This window comes from Schistocerca cancellata, chromosome 1 (assembly GCF_023864275.1).
Source record: "Schistocerca cancellata isolate TAMUIC-IGC-003103 chromosome 1, iqSchCanc2.1, whole genome shotgun sequence".
NCBI lineage: Eukaryota > Metazoa > Arthropoda > Insecta > Orthoptera > Acrididae > Schistocerca > Schistocerca cancellata.
In genome coordinates, this window is record NC_064626.1 from 600,775,794 (window position 1) to 600,795,015 (window position 19,222).

At 39.6% G+C, this 19,222-nt stretch overlaps 1 protein-coding gene across 3 annotated transcripts in view; it reads left to right on the forward strand.

Moving 5' to 3' along the window:
• LOC126182260 (calcium homeostasis endoplasmic reticulum protein) overlaps positions 1-19,222 on the forward strand; it is a 306,481-nt gene that overhangs the window by 280,585 nt on the left and 6,674 nt on the right. For all 3 annotated transcript variants that reach the window (XM_049924835.1, XM_049924836.1, XM_049924837.1), the window contains 2 exons: positions 3,122-3,266; positions 18,565-18,711. In XM_049924835.1, the coding sequence (XP_049780792.1) occupies positions 3,122-3,266; positions 18,565-18,693 (274 nt within the window). In that variant the 3' untranslated portion in view covers positions 18,694-18,711. The remainder of the gene's footprint in view (positions 1-3,121; positions 3,267-18,564; positions 18,712-19,222) is intronic.

A 19,222-nucleotide genomic window follows, 5' to 3' on the forward strand; every position in this document is an offset into this window, starting at 1 on the left:
TTGTGGGTGAGGATATAGTTAGTCATGATGACTAGGAAGGAGGTTGTTGGTTTGGAGTCCGTTGGGCATTAGGAAAGGTAGTGTTCCATGGCAGTAAGGCCATGGGCATTAGGAATGTTAGTGGACAGAGAGGTGGCATCAATAGCGACGAGCAGGGCACCATGTGGTAAAGGGTATCTTGTATATAAGAGGATACCTTGTGGGTAATAGGTTGAAGGTGTTGATCTATGAGGCACAGTAACTGGCCACAATGGGGCTTCCTGGGTGGTTAGGTTTATGGACTTTAGGAAGCACATAGAAGGTAGGAGTGCAGGGAGTGGTAGGGGTGAGTAGAGAGATGGACACTGGGGAGCAGTTCTGGGATGGGCCTAAGGATTTGAGTAATGACTGGAGATCATGCTGGATTACTGGAATGGTGCAAGGTTTGTAGGTGGAAGTATCTGACAACTGGTGGAGTCCTTCTGCCAGTTAATCCTTGCGGTTCAGAACAACAGTGGTGGAGCCTTTGTCTGCAGGTAGGATAATAAGGTCGGGATCAATTTTTAGATGGTTGGACTGTGGTTCTTTCTGCAAATGTAAAGTTACTCTGCATGTTGAGGAATTTGGGGAATGATGGTGAGGTTTGAGGTTAAGAAATTCTAGAAAGTTAACAGGGGGTGGTTTGGTGGCTGTGGGGGTGGATCACGGTTGGATGGAGGAGTGAACTGAGTTAGGCAAGGTTCAGTATTGGTCTTCGGTTGAGTCTGATTGGTGGATTTGGTGGAAAAAAAGTGTTTCCACTGTAGGGACCGGGGAAGGAGAGAAGGTCTTTAACAAGTCCAAGATGATTGAATTTGGGAGTGGGGCAAAAGGTGAGGCCTTTGGAAAGGACTGATATTCCTGTAGGGCTAAGGCTTCTGGAGGAAAGGTTCATAAGAGTGTTGCAGGTCTGTTTAGGTTCTGGATTCTGTGTGGTGGTCGGAGGGAATTTTTGAAGGTGGGATAAGTGTAGTAGGTCTGCGAGACAGGGTTTATCATCTATGAGGGGGTGTGGGGGAGGTTTGGAGCTTGTTGTAGAGGTGGTGGACATTGGAACTCCAAGGCAGGAGCAGGAAGTGAGCAGGATGGAGAGCTTTTTGAGGTGGCGTTGTGCATGTTGCTCAAGTTCCTGCAGGGCAAGAGTTTGAATGTGTGTTATGGGTTCCAGGAATTTAAGATTGCATAGCAGGAGAATCTTGCAGATGGAGTGAAGGTACTACAAGGAGGTTTGGGCTTGGTCGATGTGGTTTTGCAGGACTGTGTTGGTGAGAGTAAGGATTGGCAGAATTTGAACAGGTGGAGGTTATTGTGGAAGGAGAGGTGGCAGCCAGAGATGGGTAATTTGATGGTAAGGCCATTAGGGGGGATTCAATGAGGAAGCAACAATGCAGGAACAGTATGTGGGACTGGTATCTGGTGAGTCTGAAATGAGTCATTGGGAAATAATTGAAAAATTTAATACTGCAGCCAAGACTGCTTTTTTCTTTATATAAACAGTTTACTTACTTTTTTCCATCTGTCTCATTTTCATTTGACTGCTGTTTATATAAACATTGTGACCCAGAGGCCCATCATCCTTTCCAGAAAGGGAAGCTTTCCATCTCTTCTGCCCACCATTGTAAACTTGATGCTGGGTGAAGGCAATTAAAGTGATCAAAGAAATGGTTGTGGGCATTCAATAAAAGATCAAGTCAGTGTCAACACACAGTGGCAAATTTTCTACTTCTAGATCATATAGGCACATCCACAAGACTACTCTGTAATTCACAATTAAGTGCCTGGCAGAGGGTTCAGTGAACCACTTCATCATTTCCATGTCTGGTTTTTCTCTAATTAAGATGAAGAGCCACGTGGGGTAGCCGCATGGTCGAGGGGCACCTTACCACAGTTTGCACGGCGCCTCCCGTCGGAGGTTCAAGTCCACCCTTGGGCATGGATGTGTGTGTTGTCCTTAGTGTAAATTAGTTTAAGTTAGATTAAGTAGTATGTAAGCCTAGGGACTGATGACCTCAGCATTTTGGTCCTATAGGAACTTACCACTACCACTTCGATCAAGAGCTCTTCAAGAGGAACCCAGGTAAAAAGGCACACTACATCAAAACTTATAGCTAAATTGAGGACCCAAGACATAAACACTTCAAACACTTGATAAATACCATTGACTTGGTAATAATATGGGGTTCACATTTTTCAATGTGAGGACTACAAATAGGCGCCTAGATACTTAGCCAAGTTGTAAATGGGCTCACCCAAATTACTCACTTTACACTGCAGTGTTAACCATTTTTTGTGAATTTTTGGCAAACTGTATAATCTCAACAGAATGGCAGCACATCTTCTGATAACAAGCTGTTTTTCAGAAATGAAAGTGTCTCAAGTTTTTTTCTTTTTCAGTCTCATTTATGTGTCTGTTGACTTCCTGATGCCTATCTTTACCCCTTCTGTTACTTGTATTCTACTCTGAACTTCTCATTACCATATAAAAAAGCTAACAGACTCATTTAGTTAACCGAGCGAGGTGGCGCAGTGGTTAGACACTGGACTCGCTTTCAGGAGGACGACACTTCAATCTGGCCATCCGGATTTGGGTTTTCCGTGATTTCCCTAAATCGCTCCAGGCAAATGCCGGGATGGTTCCTTTCAAAGGGCACGACCAACTTCCTTCCCCGCCCTTCCCTAATCCGATGAGACCGATGACCTCGCTGTCTGGTCTCCTTCCCCAAAACAACCAACCAACCAACCAACTCATTTAGTTCATTTATATAGTTTTGTATTCCCTCATAAAGGTTTGTTTGCATTTCATAGCAGGCAAGTGTTAAACAAATGTAATAATTGGAGACAGCTTCTAACATAGTGGTTCATGATGAAAAAATTGGTTGAATTTTACTTTGTGAGCAGTATTTTGAGTGTAGTCTACTGTTGTTGCATACCAGCTCTAAAATAACTTTATAACTTCTTTGACGCTATTGATGTACTATCACTTTTGTTGGTTGCGTTTAATGATTTAACTGTAGAGTGATCTTAAGTTAGTCTTACAATTTTTGTTTCATTGTATGGACTTACATATTTAAATTAACATTATATAATCAATATTTTTCTTTAGCGGTTCAACATATTCGAAAACAGAAGCTCAGCGTCAGCTGGACGAAAGTAACAAAGGACATCAAATGTTACGTAAAATGGGTTGGAGTGGAGCGGGCTTGGGTGTCAAAGAACAAGGCATTGAACAACCTATTTCAGGTGGTGAGGTAAGACCTCTCTCTCTCTCTCTCTCTCTCCCTCTCTCTCTCTCTCTCTCTCTCTGTGTGTGTGTGTGTGTGTGTGTGTGTGTGTGTGTGTGTGTTTCTCATTATGTCAGACATTAGTGTTTTTGGTAAACATATTGTAGCTTCTTCATATTATGTGTGTGTTGATACTGTATTACATGTTTAAAGGCAAATTCAGTTGTACACTGGAGGTCTCATAAAGTAACAAATTAAAATTAACTTTGTCATGTAAAAAGTTAGTGTTAGACTGCATATTGAGAGGTCCAGTGTTCAGTCCACAGTCAGGCCTAGGACGTTTTCTGTTACATATAGCTGCAATATTATTTTAATGTGAAAAATAAGAAATTTTACCATGATTCAGAGTCCACACTAAACTGTAATCCCCTTGTAAATGACTGCGTTAATTAGTTCAGTGGTAAGGGAGAGGTCAGCTCATACCACCTATAGCAGAATTGTGCGTAGTAAACCTATGTGGTGTTCAGTCTAACCTTTGGGTTTAAATCTGTTTAAATACATGGTCATACAGAGAATTTTTCCAAAAATGGTAGGTAGGAAAAAGGAACCTGCCAAGAAGAGAGAATTTACTCATCCTCCTTACCCATTTAAAGCAAGGGGTGCGCTGACCTGGCCACCTACTCCAGAGAGCACCGAAGGCTGAATGTACAATCTGTCACTAAGCTAATTATTAATTTGTACTGAAAGCTGTGATATTACTAATTGTATTTTACATTTAAACATTGTCAACAGACCTGTTATACATGGGTGACGTGCTTTTAAACACTTACGACTCATTTGCTCAGTTGGGTCCTCCTTTTAAGTTGAATTGAAATTAGTGACATTGTCAAAAAATTTTAAAAGCTAAAGCTTAGAAAGTAGGCTTTAAATATCTTTGTTATTTTAAAAATTGAATGACTAATTGTTTGTGTTAGATTCTGCACACTAGGTTTTTTATGTAAACTATAAAACAAAATTACTATCTCAATAAATTTTAAATACTGGTGCCGGATTAGCTGGTTAATGTAACTTCAATGTCACCTTGGGCAGCAAGGTAGTGCGCTTATTCCTGTATGATGTAGACTAGGGCAGTCTCTGGTTTCAAATTACTTCTTGTACACAGCAAATAAGACACAAAGGAATGAGACATTAGCTTCTATTGGACATTGTATATCAATGAGGCAAGTTGAAAATTTGTGCTGGTCTAGGATTCAAACACAGGTCTCCTGCTTACTAGGTTGATGCACTTACCACTGCACCATCCAGACATGGTAGACACCACAACCACATCAACTACCCTAGCACGCCTCCCATCAGACCCAAATTCTCAACTTATACCACACACTATTGATTAGCACTCCAGCTCATTAGCCTCATTACTCGTGGCATCTCACCAATTCCCATAAGGTTTCAGGGTTGGTGTGCATCCACATTGAAGGGATCATTGGCCATCTTCACATCAATTATCTGTATTTAGTGTCTATTCTTTCAGACATGCCCAGAAGAATAGACACAATTTTGATCCTTCAGCCACTATCAATCAAGACGCAATGGAATTAAAGGTGTTACTGCCAGTGGACATTGATATACTGAGCTCGGACTCTTAGTGGAATCGAAGAGATGTTGAGAATAATGAGGCTAATGAACAGGGGCACTAATCAGTAGTGTGTAGTATAAGTTGAGAATTTGGGTCTGCCAGGAGACATGCTAGGGTAGTCATGTGGTTGCAGTGACCACTGTGTCCGGAAGGTGCAGTAGTCAGTGTATCTGCCTAGTAAGCAGGAGACCTGGGTTGTAATATAGATCTGGCACCAATTTTTGGCCTGCCTCATTGATATAAATCAATGCCCAATGGCACCTAATGTCTTTAATTCCTTTATGTCTTGATGATTCGTAGTGGCTGCACGATCAAAATGTTTTCTGCTATTTCAAGCATGTCCAAAAGAACGGACACCACGTATACACTTGAAATAAGTGACTGATTGTAAATGACATTTCTTTGTTGTGTCAGTATTTAATTTTTAGTATCTCATAAGTGTCTTATGCATTTTAGAACCATATGTTATTGCGTTACCATGGCTTATGTTCAGCTATTTGGCAACACAATAATTTGTCTGTGGGCAATCTTCAGCCCAGCAGCCATGTCCATATGCCATAACACTGATTGAAAGTTTGTCAACACGATTTGTACAGATAAACCCAGTAAATTGTGTAAACACACTTTCTGCAGGCTTAAGTATCCGCTGTTAACCTACCGGGTAGAAATTTGTAAGTATGCGTGTGGCGTGAGTCAGAATTGTGCTCGAGCAAAATCTTGAAGTTTGTGTTCTGTACTTCTGCAATACTGACATCTAATTTAACATGCATGACATTAGTTGCACTCTGCTCATGTGTAAGTTTGTAAGCATCATAAAAATTATTTTGGACAAACTCAATAGCACCTGTGATTTATTGTGAGTATGAAGACACTGCAGTTTGAATGATGAACAAATGTGCATATTTAGTGAAGAAGAAAAAAACTGGCTTTGGGAGCACCTAAACAGTTATAAATCATTAAACAAAAAACATACAGACATTCTCATATCAAAGAAATCAATCTGCCTGGAAATATTAACAATTTCCATTATAAACAAAATTATTAACAATTTCCATTATAAACAAAATGCTCACTAATCACATGTAATTGCACAGTAGTTGAAACAGTATCCAGGATTGTTGTAGCCTCAGAAATGGTTTTTCATGATAATATGCTTTGCTCTGTTTGACCCACTTTACACTTCCTCATGACTAGCATTTTCCCATCAAAATTGTTAAGGCTTTCGTGGCCACTTGTTGAAAAACTGCCTATTGGCTTCTGTCTCGGGTTCTTCGGCCGACGTTCATCTAATGATTTTTCAGATGATGGAGGGTGAAGCTTTGACAATGCCAGCCACTCGTGCTGGCGAAACGTCTGAAAAATCATTAGATGAACGTCGGCCGAAGAACCCGAGACAGAAGCCAAAAGGCAGTTTGTCATTTTCCCATCAGTTGGTACTTGCTTCTGCACAATGTCTATTTTATTAAGAGATCTCTTTCTCATCTCTCTTGGAACTTCCATTGGAATAAGTAGTCTCTTAACTATTTTTATTCAGTTTTCGTAAAGCATAATTTTACTCCCCAAGTATATGTGTGTAGCTAATGCAGCCTGAAAATTAGTGTGTCTGTTACATGGAAGAACAGTTTTTAGGCCAGCTGTCCATGTTTAGTTCACATAAATAATATGACAGTGCCTGGTCCTGCCTATAAGTCCCATAAATACACAAATTATTTTTGACAGATGGCAATGGTTTGTAGATAATTTGTTGATGTGAATTCATCACTTGTATCATTTTATTGTGAAATTCCATGGAAATTTAACCAACCTCTTGTCTGTTCTTCCATTTTCTGAGCGGTATGCTTTGCTTGTAGCAAAAATTGTATTTCCTTTGCCCATTTTTGCAGATACAACTTTTTTAGAAGTGTTCCTTCCATTTAACCATACTGTCTAAGTGCCATGTCTTTTTTTAATATTCAATAATATTTTAACTAGTACAGAGCTATTGTAATAATTACCTGTGTCATTATGATGTCTAACAGATAGCTTCTTTTGTAAAAAGTGTAGAAAGACCTTTTCAACATGGGACTTTCCATTCATATCATCAAACATCCCTGTGTACACAGTGCACTTATTTATAAAAGCATTCAGATTTTTCAAAATGTACATTTTAGTGTCATATTTAGGCCTTTTGTTTTGAATATAGAGTCTTAAATGGCAATCTACCCCTCCAAAGAATTAGTGATTTAGGTCTCTTCCTGCATAATGCACTAGGTACATTCTGTTTTTAAATAATTTAGTTTAGGTCATATTTTGTATAACTGAATATCTGGCTTTGCATGTCGTAGCTCTGAATTATTATCAAACTGTAATGAATGTAAGATGATCTTATCTCTGTCATTGTTCATACTCACCACTATTACTCTTTTTTGAAACAGAGTATCTTTCTTCCAGTAGTCTTGTAATCAGATATATTTCACTTTACAGGTACATAATGTAATACCCAAGAATATAAATATTTTGTCAATACTAAGAGGTTTCCAGCTACAAATCCTAGACCCATTCTTTGCATTATCGCTCAGAAATATATTCACAATTTTGTTTGTTTCATCAGCTAGATACTGGAATATGTCATCTGTAAATCATAGCCTAAAGAAGTCCATTGGTGTATTGCTAGTAACACTGAATAAGTAAACATTCTCATTTTGTAAACTGATTATACTGCATGTCGTGTGCTTCAACATACCAAGTCTTGCCTGATTCATTAATTTCTGCCATGTGGCTTCCATATATATGTTCCCATATATATTTAAAAATTGTGAAGCATTGCCAGTTTTGCTAGTAGATAGTAAAATCTAAGACAAATGTAGTCACACTTGCACTGAGCTTGAATGTTGTTGTCCCAAATATACTTCATTCAAGTAGAATAAATTCCCAAAATATGATACCCTTTTAATACGAATGAAATTCCCTATGGAATGCCATACAAATTTTGCCAACAATGTTCCTAATTTTGAATAATCTGTGTACCAGGTAGTAGTGGAACTGTCACGGAAGTAAAACATTTTAAAAAATAAAACCAAATTATCTTAGGACTAAGTACAGTCACGTCTGCAACACAAAACATTGTAGCACAACATATTAACATGTCAACAGAAATAAAAGTTTCTAGACTTCAAACCTCATCTATTACATTGTTCATTGTTTAACATCCCATTCTTAATTACTGGTCTTCTCTACTGACATTGATCAGATTAACCTTTCGATTTGAAATGTCTGTTATTGAAGTTTACAATGATGATAACCCTAGTTTTTTAACTATTCACAAACCAAGGTGGCACGATAGTTCGCCCACTGAGGTTTTATTTGGGAGAAGCAGGAGAAAAAATCCTGCCCAGCCATCTAGGCTTGAGTTTCCTACAGTTTCCTTAAATTAGTTGAGGTGAATGCTTTGCTAAAACACAGCTAATTTCTTTCACCGCCTGTGCCGAATCCAAACCTGTGCTCTCTCTTTAATGGCCTCAATATCAACAAGATATTAAATGATAATTTTTTCTTTCTGGCCATTCCACCTATGCAGTAGCACCTTTAATGTAAGTAATATAATCATGAGAAATGTGAGATGTGGAAGTGTAGTTTAACTATATTTTAGTACTGCTATTTGGGCTGTAAAATAACTGAGGATGTCTGATGTAAAGTGTATATAAAATATGGACTGGCAGTGGCAAGGAAAGCCTTTCTGAAGAAGAGAAATTTGTTAATATAAAATATATTTTTAAATGTTAGGGAGTCCTTTCTGAAGGTATTCGTCTGGAGTGTAATCTTGTATGGAAGTACAATATGGGTGATAAAACAGATCAGGTAAGAAGAGAATAGAAAATTTTTAAATTTGTTGCTACAGGAGAATCCTGAAGATTAGATTTGTAGAGTGTGTAACTAATGAGGAGGTACTGAAAACAATTAGGTAGATAAGAAATTTGTAGCACAAATTGACTTAATGAAGGAATCAGTTGATAGGACACATTCTAAGGCAAGAGCTCACCAATTTACTATTGATGGGAAAGAAGGGGGGGGTTAAAATCCTAGAGAGAGACTGAGAGGTGAATACAGTAAGCAAATTCAGAAGGATGCAGGTTGCTAGCACAAGATAGAGTTGCTTGGAGAACTGCGTCAAATCAGTCTTCAGACTGAAGATCACAATGACAACAATAATTGGGGGAACCAACCACAGAATGACTGAGGTTCCTGAACAGATCTTCATTCATAATGTGAAATGTTGTCAGACACAGGTTGTATAAAAATAAGAGCCAACATATGTCACTTAATTTCATTCCATAATGCCATTTAAGATTACTTATTTGGGTAGCTGATTAAGCTGGCTAAAGTTACACGGATCCAAAAGTACGTAAAGCTGCATCCACACCTGGACGCACCACGTCACGCATCACCGTGTGGTGCAGATCAGCACAGAACTGTGCAGAATGGAGCAGAGTGTTTGTAGGTGCTCAGCAATGTTCCAGTGTGCTTGCACATGTGTCAGTAACAATGGAAAATGAGAAACTCTGTCCAAACAGAGCCTGGTACAAACACTTCATTTCCTTTGCTGTACCGATGTAGTGTAGAACTTGTTTATTTTCGCTCAGTGCAGCGTGTTTTGACATCCACTTGTGCCCTGCTGCACTGCACCAAATTTCTTTCCATGGTTTTGCATGGCCGGTGTGGACACAGCTTATTTGTGGTGTGAACAAAAACCTTTTCAAGGAACTGGGGATTCTAACTATTGTTTCCAATATATTTGTATATTGTCATAATTATCTATTTTTCAAACTAAAAGTTCAGGTCATGGAACAAGTACCAGAAATAGGAGTAATCTTCTTAAAGTCAGATATTTTATTGTAGAAACGTGTCCATTATTCAGGCACAACTTGCCAGCAGCCGTAAAATGTTCAAATACAAATAAATTTCAGTTTGATATGATCCTAAAGCACTTTTTGTAGCCATCTCTTTTTATTCCATTGACAAACTTCGTAGTTAACGGGACTGATATTGTATGTAAAGTTAGACAGAAAAGTAATGCACACAGGCATGTAGGGCACGAGCAAAAACAATTAGGAAGATAGGGCAAAAAGTACTGTACATTAAAGCACACTTCTTAAGTTTCAAAAGCCGTGCGGTCTGAGGTACGTTGTCACACTCTGTGCAGCTGACCGCATCAGAGGTTCGAGTCTTCCCACGGGCATGGGTGTGTGTGATTCTTCTTCTTCCGTGTCCGGATGCACCAATTATATCTTCCCTTCCCAGTAATTAACAATGTAGATTGCTTTGTCATTGACTTTCAAAATATCATCTTTAGTGCATGTTATAGACATATCTGGGCAGATCAGTAGGTGGTCCAAGTTCTGTATTGCTCCGCATTCACACCTATCGCTATCACTGTAACCCCATTTAAATAGGTTTGATTTGCACCCAGTTACTCCAGTGCGCAGCCGGTTTAATGACCTCCAAATTGTAAAAGGTAGTTGAAATCCTGCAGATCCCTCCTCAAGTAGTTCCATTGTGGAGTGTGGCACCATTTCTTCCCAGAGAGATAGCCGCCTTGCGACGGGCTTGGTGGTGAGCTCTTCAGTAGTTTCAATGAAACTCCTGCGGGATTTCAGCCGGACACATTGTTTTCGGTGCATATGCATCGGGTGTCGAGGATCATTCTTTTGTTTTGATCTTTCGATCTCGGCAGCTACTTGTCTGCGGATAGTGGGTGGTGCTATACCTATGATGGGGTAAATGATATCTGTGGGAGTTGGTTTGAGGCATCCTGTGGCAATACGTACAGTTTCGTTTACGGCGACGTCAACTTGCTTAGTGTGAGCAGAGTTCCTCCAAACTGGCGCCGCATATTCCGCTGCGGAGATACTCAGCACCAGACCCTTGGTGCGCAAAACATGTGGTTGAGCTCCCCACGATGAACCTGTTAGCTTCCACAGTATGTTGTTCTGGCACTGACCTTTTTTTTTAGTGTTGTGACAGTGCTGCTTAAAAGTAAGTGCTCTGTCCAATGTTACTCCCAGGTATTTTGGGCTGTTTGTATGTTTCAGCTCTTCCCCTTGCCACATGACTCGGAGTTTCTGTTTGGCTTGTTTGTTTCTAAGATGGAAGGCGGATACTTGAGATTTACTAGGGTTTGGTTTGAGATTATTGCCGTCGTAATAGGTAGCAAGTTCTGTTAAGGCTCCTGTGAGATTCTCCTCCACTTGTTCAAAGGTTTTATCCTGTGTGGCCACTGCTGCATCATCAGCATATATGAACATTCGTGTCTGATGGCTGATGGGAAGATCATTGGTATAGATGTTAAATAATATTGGAGCCAAGACACTGCCCTGTGCAAGTCCATTTTTCTGTGTCCTCCATCAGCTGTTTTTAGATTGTAAGGTTACATAGTAGCATCTGTTCTGTAGCATACATTGCACGAACATAGAAAGGGTGTAGTCCTTAGTGACATTATACACTTTCTGGGTAAGCAACTTATGGTTAACTGTGTCATATGCAGCACTGAGATCCAGGAATGCGACCCCAGTTACTTCTCCCCTCTGATAGCCGTCTTCAATGTACTGTGTGAGATTAAGGATTTGGCCACAGCATGATTTTCCTGGTCAGAATCCAGCTTGTTCGTTAATGAGGGCTTTGTCCACATAATCAGCTATGCGTTTGAGGATCATTCGCTCCAGCATTTTAAATAAATGACAAAGCAGTGAGACAGGCCGGAAATTTTTGGCTTCAGCTGGGTCTTTCCCTGGTTTTAGTAACGCAATAACCCGAGCTTTCCTCCACAGTTTAGGAATTTGCATTGTTGTTATACAGTTATTCATTAGCTCTAGGATCCATGCTTGTACTCCCGGTCCAAAATGTTTAATTTGCTCAGATCTCAGATCGTCAAGGCCAGCGGCCTTATTGTTTTTCAAATCTTTGATGGCATCTTGTAGCTCCTGAATGAAGAACGGGTGAGCTAGGAAGCTAATCTGCTCGTTCAATTTTCTTTTAATTTTGACATTCCTGATCTTCCTTTTAGTTTTTCCGTTCGTGAGTAGTTGTTGAGCTATCTGATCAGGTGTAACTTCACTGTAAGTTGGTTGTGGTTCTGTTGGGTCGTTGTTGAGACTTTTGACCAGTTTCCATGCCTTCCTATTGCTGTGCTTCATGTCCGTCTCTTGTAGGAGGTTACACCACTTTGCCTTTCTCGCTTCGGAGATACCAGACATCAGTACCTCACCTGCCTGGATCGTTTCCTCTGAGAAGGGGTACTTATTGTACAGTTCTTCATACTTTTTCAGAGCTTCCTTGTTGCTACCATTGAGTCCAGCGATATACTGAGTGTGGCACCCTGTTGTCCTTAGCGTAAGTTAGTTTAAGTTAGATTAAGTAGGGTGTAGGCTTAGGGACTGATGACCTCATCAGTTTGGTCCTATAAGACCTTACAACAAATTTCATCAAGACTAACACATTTCTCCCATTGTGTACGAAGTGGGTCCCCCCCCCCCCCCCCCCTGCCCCCCTACTCCATCACTGAAAAGTGCTTCTGACTTTACTTGAATCCATGACTTGACAGCTGCCTTCTCTTCATCACCCAAGGTGTAATGATTACCTTTGGGGTCTCTTGAGTAGAAGAAGGAAAAAAAATCACAAGGTGCAAGATCGGGGGAGTAAGGAAGGTGTGGAATTGGTTCAAACTTCAGGTTTTACAGAGCCTCTTCAGTTCCATGTAAGGGGTGTGGATGAGCATTATTACATTGAAAGATTATTGGCACCAGGCTGCCTGTAACATGATAAACCCAGTGTTGGACATGGTTCCAAGTCTCCATATACCAACAAGAATGTACTATTGCCTCTTGTACCAGATAATCAGTCACATTGACTCTGTGAGCATCCTAAAACATAGTCAAAAGAATTCTTTTTGTGGATGGTTGTGTTTTGAACTTACTTGCATGAGGAGATTGTTCACTAATGAAGCCAACAGATTTATTGGATATTAAAATATGGTTCACACTACGTTTTCGAGTGATTCGCTGGTTATTTTTAACCAAGTTGTTAAAGAGTTTGTAATGCTTATTATCTGGCAGTGGTCGAATGTTGGCTATGTGTTTCATTGCCAGTCATGCCTTTTCCAGGCTCACAAACATGAAATTTTATCACTCGTCAATTTACAGTAGACCAATCAATAGCATTTTCACTATAAGCAGCCTTTAAACAATTATGAGTCTCACAAGGAGTGAGTTTTTCAGCAGTTAAAAATTTGTTAACAGCACGCTGTTTTAACTCACATTGGCATAGCACTAGAACTTCTGCTACTGAAAATAAACTGGATGAATGCAACACATTCAAGCTTCAGCTGTATCTAGAGGGGAAACCCTACCTCCCATATGCCACCTGGCACATTTCTCAAGGTCATTTAGCTCATGTTCTGCAAAAATGTGTGCATTACTTTTCAGCTTACCCTCATATTATTAATAATATCAAATAACATGAGATGTTATGTAAAATAGACTTCTGTTCACATTTAGTGCAGTAATGCGAACAATGTAAGTAAGTGTTGTACACTGATTTTCTGCTTGACGATGGATTCCAACATCCATAAAGAGCATTTCACTTAAATTTTGTGGAAGTTGTTGTTGTTGTTGTTGTTGTTACTATTACTATCTTATTCATCATCTATTCTTACCTGATGTGTCATACATTCTAGAGAATCTCCATACCATGGATATCTGAAACAAAAAGTATATCTAATCTAATCATAGGTATAGTCTATTGTAAAGCACATTCTTCTTTTCCTGCATTACATGCCCTCACTTCGGGTTTGATGGGATCCATTGAGTTGGAGGATAAATATGTGCCTGCTTCGTTTTTAAGGAAAGCCACATACTCATTTCAATGAAGGCCTTGATTTAGTGGCAGCCAGGAAAAAGTTCACTGATATTCCATAACATTATAACTCAACTATCCTCTGCATTTTGTTCATAAGATTAATGAATGGACAATGCTTGCATGTGAGAAGTCAGTTATCTTTAACCCGTCACTGAATATTTTGATTGAATTTGGCCACTGCATTTGCACGGTAGTTGTGAATGAAACTATTAGCTGAGGAAAAGGAATTTTGATGTGATGTTTAACTAGCAGACTATGTATCAAGGAAGTGGTCCTATTGAGCAATGGTTCCTATTCAGTGGGAATAGAGAAATGATTGATGGTGTGAAGAAGCATCTTTAGGTTTATTGATTTCTGTCCAGCTGCAAGTTCAAAAGTTTGAAGTCTTTGCAACATAAATTTATCTGTCAGGAGTTGGCACCATATATGAAGACATAGTTCTGCAGCTTCCAAGACAGAGCACTGGTCGATGTTGAAGGCACCACCCCAGTGCAGATATAGTAATACTATAGTCTGTCTGATTTGGTGAGCGCTAATTTGATACCACTGCAGTAAAACATGGCACCATAACACAACTGAAGAAGCAGAAGTGATCAGTGCAAGGTGAGTATTGTTGCAGCATGGGTACCTCACCAAGTATGAGCAATATTCATCATTTGTTCTAAGCCTTGATGAAAATTTCTGATAATATCATTAGTTGTAGATTAATCCCAGGAAGTGGACAGCCATGGTTTCTGATGTGTGGTTTCTCCAGTTTCACCTACAGAGAAATGTGGTGTACACATTTTCAAGTAAAACGGCACTTCTTTAGATTTCTAACCATAAGGCACTATTACAGCATGATCTACACTATTGATAAAGTGTTACTTCCTACTTTTCTTAATGTTGTGACAGATGTTGGTAAGTAAAACAATTCATTAGTCGATCCGTGGAATTTTCGTAGGTTAATTTTTCAGAGTACTTGCAAAATGTTTGTCGGTCACAGTATTTCTTATGTTGAAAGAGTCCTGCAAATCAGTGCCCCTTTAACAGTGGATCAGCTCTTCTCAGTGAACTGTTTCTCCTTTTGCATTGAAAGGTGCTGAAAGAGCTTTCTGCTGTTTGATATATCCATTGTAATAACACACCAAGATAGTATAAACTCAATGTATTGTCTATGATATACAATTCTAGGTGAGAGCAGATCGACTACATTTACATATATTTTAGTCGGACAAGAATACATATGTTTATTGGAGTCCATTAAGACACTAACAATATGTACAAAGCTATTTCAACATCATTTGTTCACTGGCGGGCATTTCTTTGACACATGGAGATCACATTCTCCCTGTGTCCTACACCTGCAGCACCACAGAGCAGATGACTTCACCCAGCTGGTAGAAATGCTCATTTGAGCCCACATCACTGAGAGTGCAAGATCAGTATAACTCCGATCTGCACAGACCATAAAGCACCCCCCAAAAGTGGAGTAATTGTCCTCTTATTTACTACCTGAACTCAAAGATATCCTTCATAAGTCAGTGGAGAGTACGGAAGTGGGACATCTCATTCCCAGAATGGCACATCCTGCATCACTGACCAGTATAATCACAGCACCATGAAGACTGCATGCAACAAATTCAAATTGCTACGAAGTGTACTACATGCTTGGATATGCAAATGATTAGCATTGCATCACAAACACACAAAGTAGGTAAGAGTAATACCATCTATGTTCTGAATTGAAGGAAACATTATGCCTTGGATTTCTCTTTCAGAAACAACATTTAAATGTCATTTGTTTGTGAGAATAAGCACTTACACCTCATGTAAGAAGGAGAAACATCCACCAGAATGTTTTGCTGATGGATTCAAGAGGGTCATACACGACACCATTTAGGATCTCAGTGGTCCCACACAACTAAGTACCCAAGAGGACATACATATATAATTTATTCAGCTGTGTGGGATCATAGAGCTGTGTCACGTACTTTGAGTCAGGAAATACATTTTTTTGCAATGAGATAAGTATCCACGTAGACAGTGCGAAGGCATCTGAAATATCATGGGCTGTCAGCATAGTGACCATTGTAGTGGCTTCCCGTGGCACAGCAGCTGAGAATGGCGCACCAACAGTGCTGCGCCTGTCAACAACTCTGGACACATTGTCTTTTCTGATGAGTCTAGGTTAGGATTTCTGTACAACGCCATGATAGACATATCCATGTGTAGAGGCTCTGGAGAGAAAGAACTGTGGCGTACTGCAGCCACCACCATCATAGCCCAGCACCTGCCATACACAACACAATCACCTCTGGTTCACATAGCTGGTATTTGGGCATCAGGTGTTACATTTATAACTTCTTAAGCTGGTAGCAGTGCCCTACCTTTGAGGTGCCCGTGATGTCATCTTTCAATGAGATAAAAGAAGACATACGACCCGCATGCAGTATTAACGTATCTTGATACAGTATGTGTTTGACTGTTGCCCTGACCTGCACATTCTCCAGATTTCTCACCTCGAAAACATCTGTTTGTGGGTTGCCAAGAGACAGTCATGCCACCATTTGTGAGCTGCTATGGTTGATGAACGCGGGCATAGAACTGAAGCAGCATGGAATGACATACCTGTATCTGCCATGCAGCATGGAATGACGTACCTGTATCTGTCATCTGAGCTCACTTCAACTCGGTGTCCAGACAGGTTAGAACCACTGTTGCTGCCAGATGTGGCTGCTCTGTGTACTAAATATCATATCCTGAGGCCACATATCACCTATAGATTTAATCAGGTATTCTTCCTGCTACATTGTATATGCACAGTAAGTCAAATTTTGTTATTTTTCAATCCTTTCTTGTGCTGCAGTTTTAATGGCCAGCAATGTAGTTTGTAGTTTATGGTAGGTATCCTGAAGAAACGTAACTATTGAGCAATAGAGAGGTGGATGAGACTAGAAGAAGTAGAATCCACTAGTTTCTTAGGTATTACCGTGGGTAACTAGCTGAATGGGAAACAACAAATTAATTCTGTCTGTAAGAAACTCAGCTCCATCATATTTATAATGAGGCAGCTGGCACAGAATGAAAACAAACAGCTTCTCTGCACAGTATACCCTGGACTCTTTGAACCGTATCTAAGGCATGGAGTGGTAGTGAGGAGAAATTCAAACATACAAGAAATAAAAAGGGCACTCACATTTCTTTTTTTAAAAAAAATGGGGGGGAATCAGAATCATATTAAGAAGAAAGACTTCTGAAACATTCAGAAACAGCTTCAAAAGACTAGGTATCTTAACTTTTTCCTGCTTGTACATATATAAAACTATACCATATGTCACAAAAGATAGTGTAGAGTGTACTACAAATGCTAGTGCACACACCCACAACACACAGAGGAAGAATGGCATATGAAGCTTACCTCACTGACTGACAGTGCTGGAAAAAGGACCTGACTACAGAGGTACCAAATTACTAAGAAGTTTGCCTAAAAACTGTGTGACAGTGTACACGACACTAAATTTTCAAAGAACCTAAAAGACTACCCAGTGGAAAATGAATTTTACAGTGTTGATGAGTACTGTTCACATTAAATTTGTAAGTATTGTTAATTATAATCAATCATGTTAGAATGGTTAGGAAGGATGTGATAATGAAGGTTTTTGTATTTTTGACATGTCCTATGTTACATGTACATTCACATTACACCATGTAATCCTACAGGATCAAATAAAGTTAAGTTCAATTCAATATATTATCTGCACATTCCATTAATTTAACAGTTAGTATTAGAGATTTTTCAAAATCAGTAGTATGTATTGTATCCATATTGGGATAAGGAAATGATCTTCGAGGTAGGCCTTGTAGTATTCTGCATTGCCAATCATCTCACAGGTCAAACAAATCTATGCCCCCAAAGGTGTGAAGTAGCCTGCAGATACCTTGATTAATGTGCCTGGAATTCTAAGTGAGACAATTTTGGCCATTATTATTTGGACTTTTACATAATCATGCACAGGTGATACATAAGGAGGACTACTGTGAAGAAGCTCCGCTAGACATACACAGTTGTTAATATTGCACAGACATGGCTTCTAGTTGAAGACTCTGAGGTGGAGCCACCCCAGAAGGTGAATTAAAATATATCTTTTAGTAATGTAGTACAAAATTTCGAATATTTTCCACTTGAATTTAAATAATGGCAAACTACTTGTTTAAACATTTGATATCAATCAATGTTTTTCAAACAGGTAATAGCTTGAAACTTCCTGGCAGATAAAAACTGTGTGCTAGACTGAAACTCGAACTCAGGACCTTTGCCTTTCACGGGCTAGTTCTGTACCAACTGAGTTACCCAAGCACGACTCACGCCCCATCCCCACAGCTTTAATACCGCCAGTACCTCGTCTCCTACCTTCCAAACTTCACAGAAGCTCTCCAGGAAGTTTCATATCAGCGCACACTCTGCTGTAGAGTGAAAATTTCATTCTAGGTAATAGCTTGTCTTGAGGTTGCACCTTGAAATGCCAGTTATCTCTGTGTATTGGCATGTACACTAGTTGGGTTTTCCTAGCCATTTCAAAACAGTGAACAGTTATCTCATTGTAATATAAGGGAAACTTGTCAATCGCATGCATTGTAAATGACGAGTGCAACACTAACAACAGGTCAATAGAGCACCTTAAAATACATATTCTCATAAAGTCAATTCTAGGCCTCAAAACCAGAATGAAAGTATTGATATTTCTAAATTATTGTGGAAGTAACTGAAATTGTTATACTTCACAGCTGTAATGCATAAATGGATGTCATTCATTCCAGGTTCGAGATCGAGTGGATATGTATAAAGGAGTGGGCATTAACCTCAATGACCCGTATGAAAATTTCCGTAAAAGTAAGGGACAAGCGTTTATCAACCGTATGAAAGCAAGGGCCGAGGAAAGGTTATAGTGCTGATATGCAGACTTGGTAAGAACATTATGTTTTATATCGTTGCCCATTTTATTTTTGTATTTTATTTGTCTTGCAACTGAATGATGTTACACAAATTGCATTGCTATTGCTGTTGTGGTAGTGGTCTTCAGTGCAAACACAGCTTTGATGCAGCTCTCCACGCTATTCTGTGCTGTGTGTAAAGCCTCTTCACTTCTGCATAACTACTGCAACCTACATCCATTTGAAACTGCTTACTGTAGTCAAACCTTTGTCTCCCTGTATAATTTTTACCCTCACACCTCTGTTGCCAAATTACTGATTCCCTCATGCCTCAGGATGTACGTTCTATTGCCGAGTCAGCTTCAGATGATTTCCTTAAGGGTGCGAGTGTTGTTGCCAGCTTTCAACTGCAACGTACAAACAACTGCATGTGAAACAGTGGTCTTCTAATAGAGCTGTGGCAGCACTGAGGCATTGCCATAGAGATATTTACAAAATCACATTACATGACTGGTTGAGGTAGACACGGGAAGCAGCTGTGCTG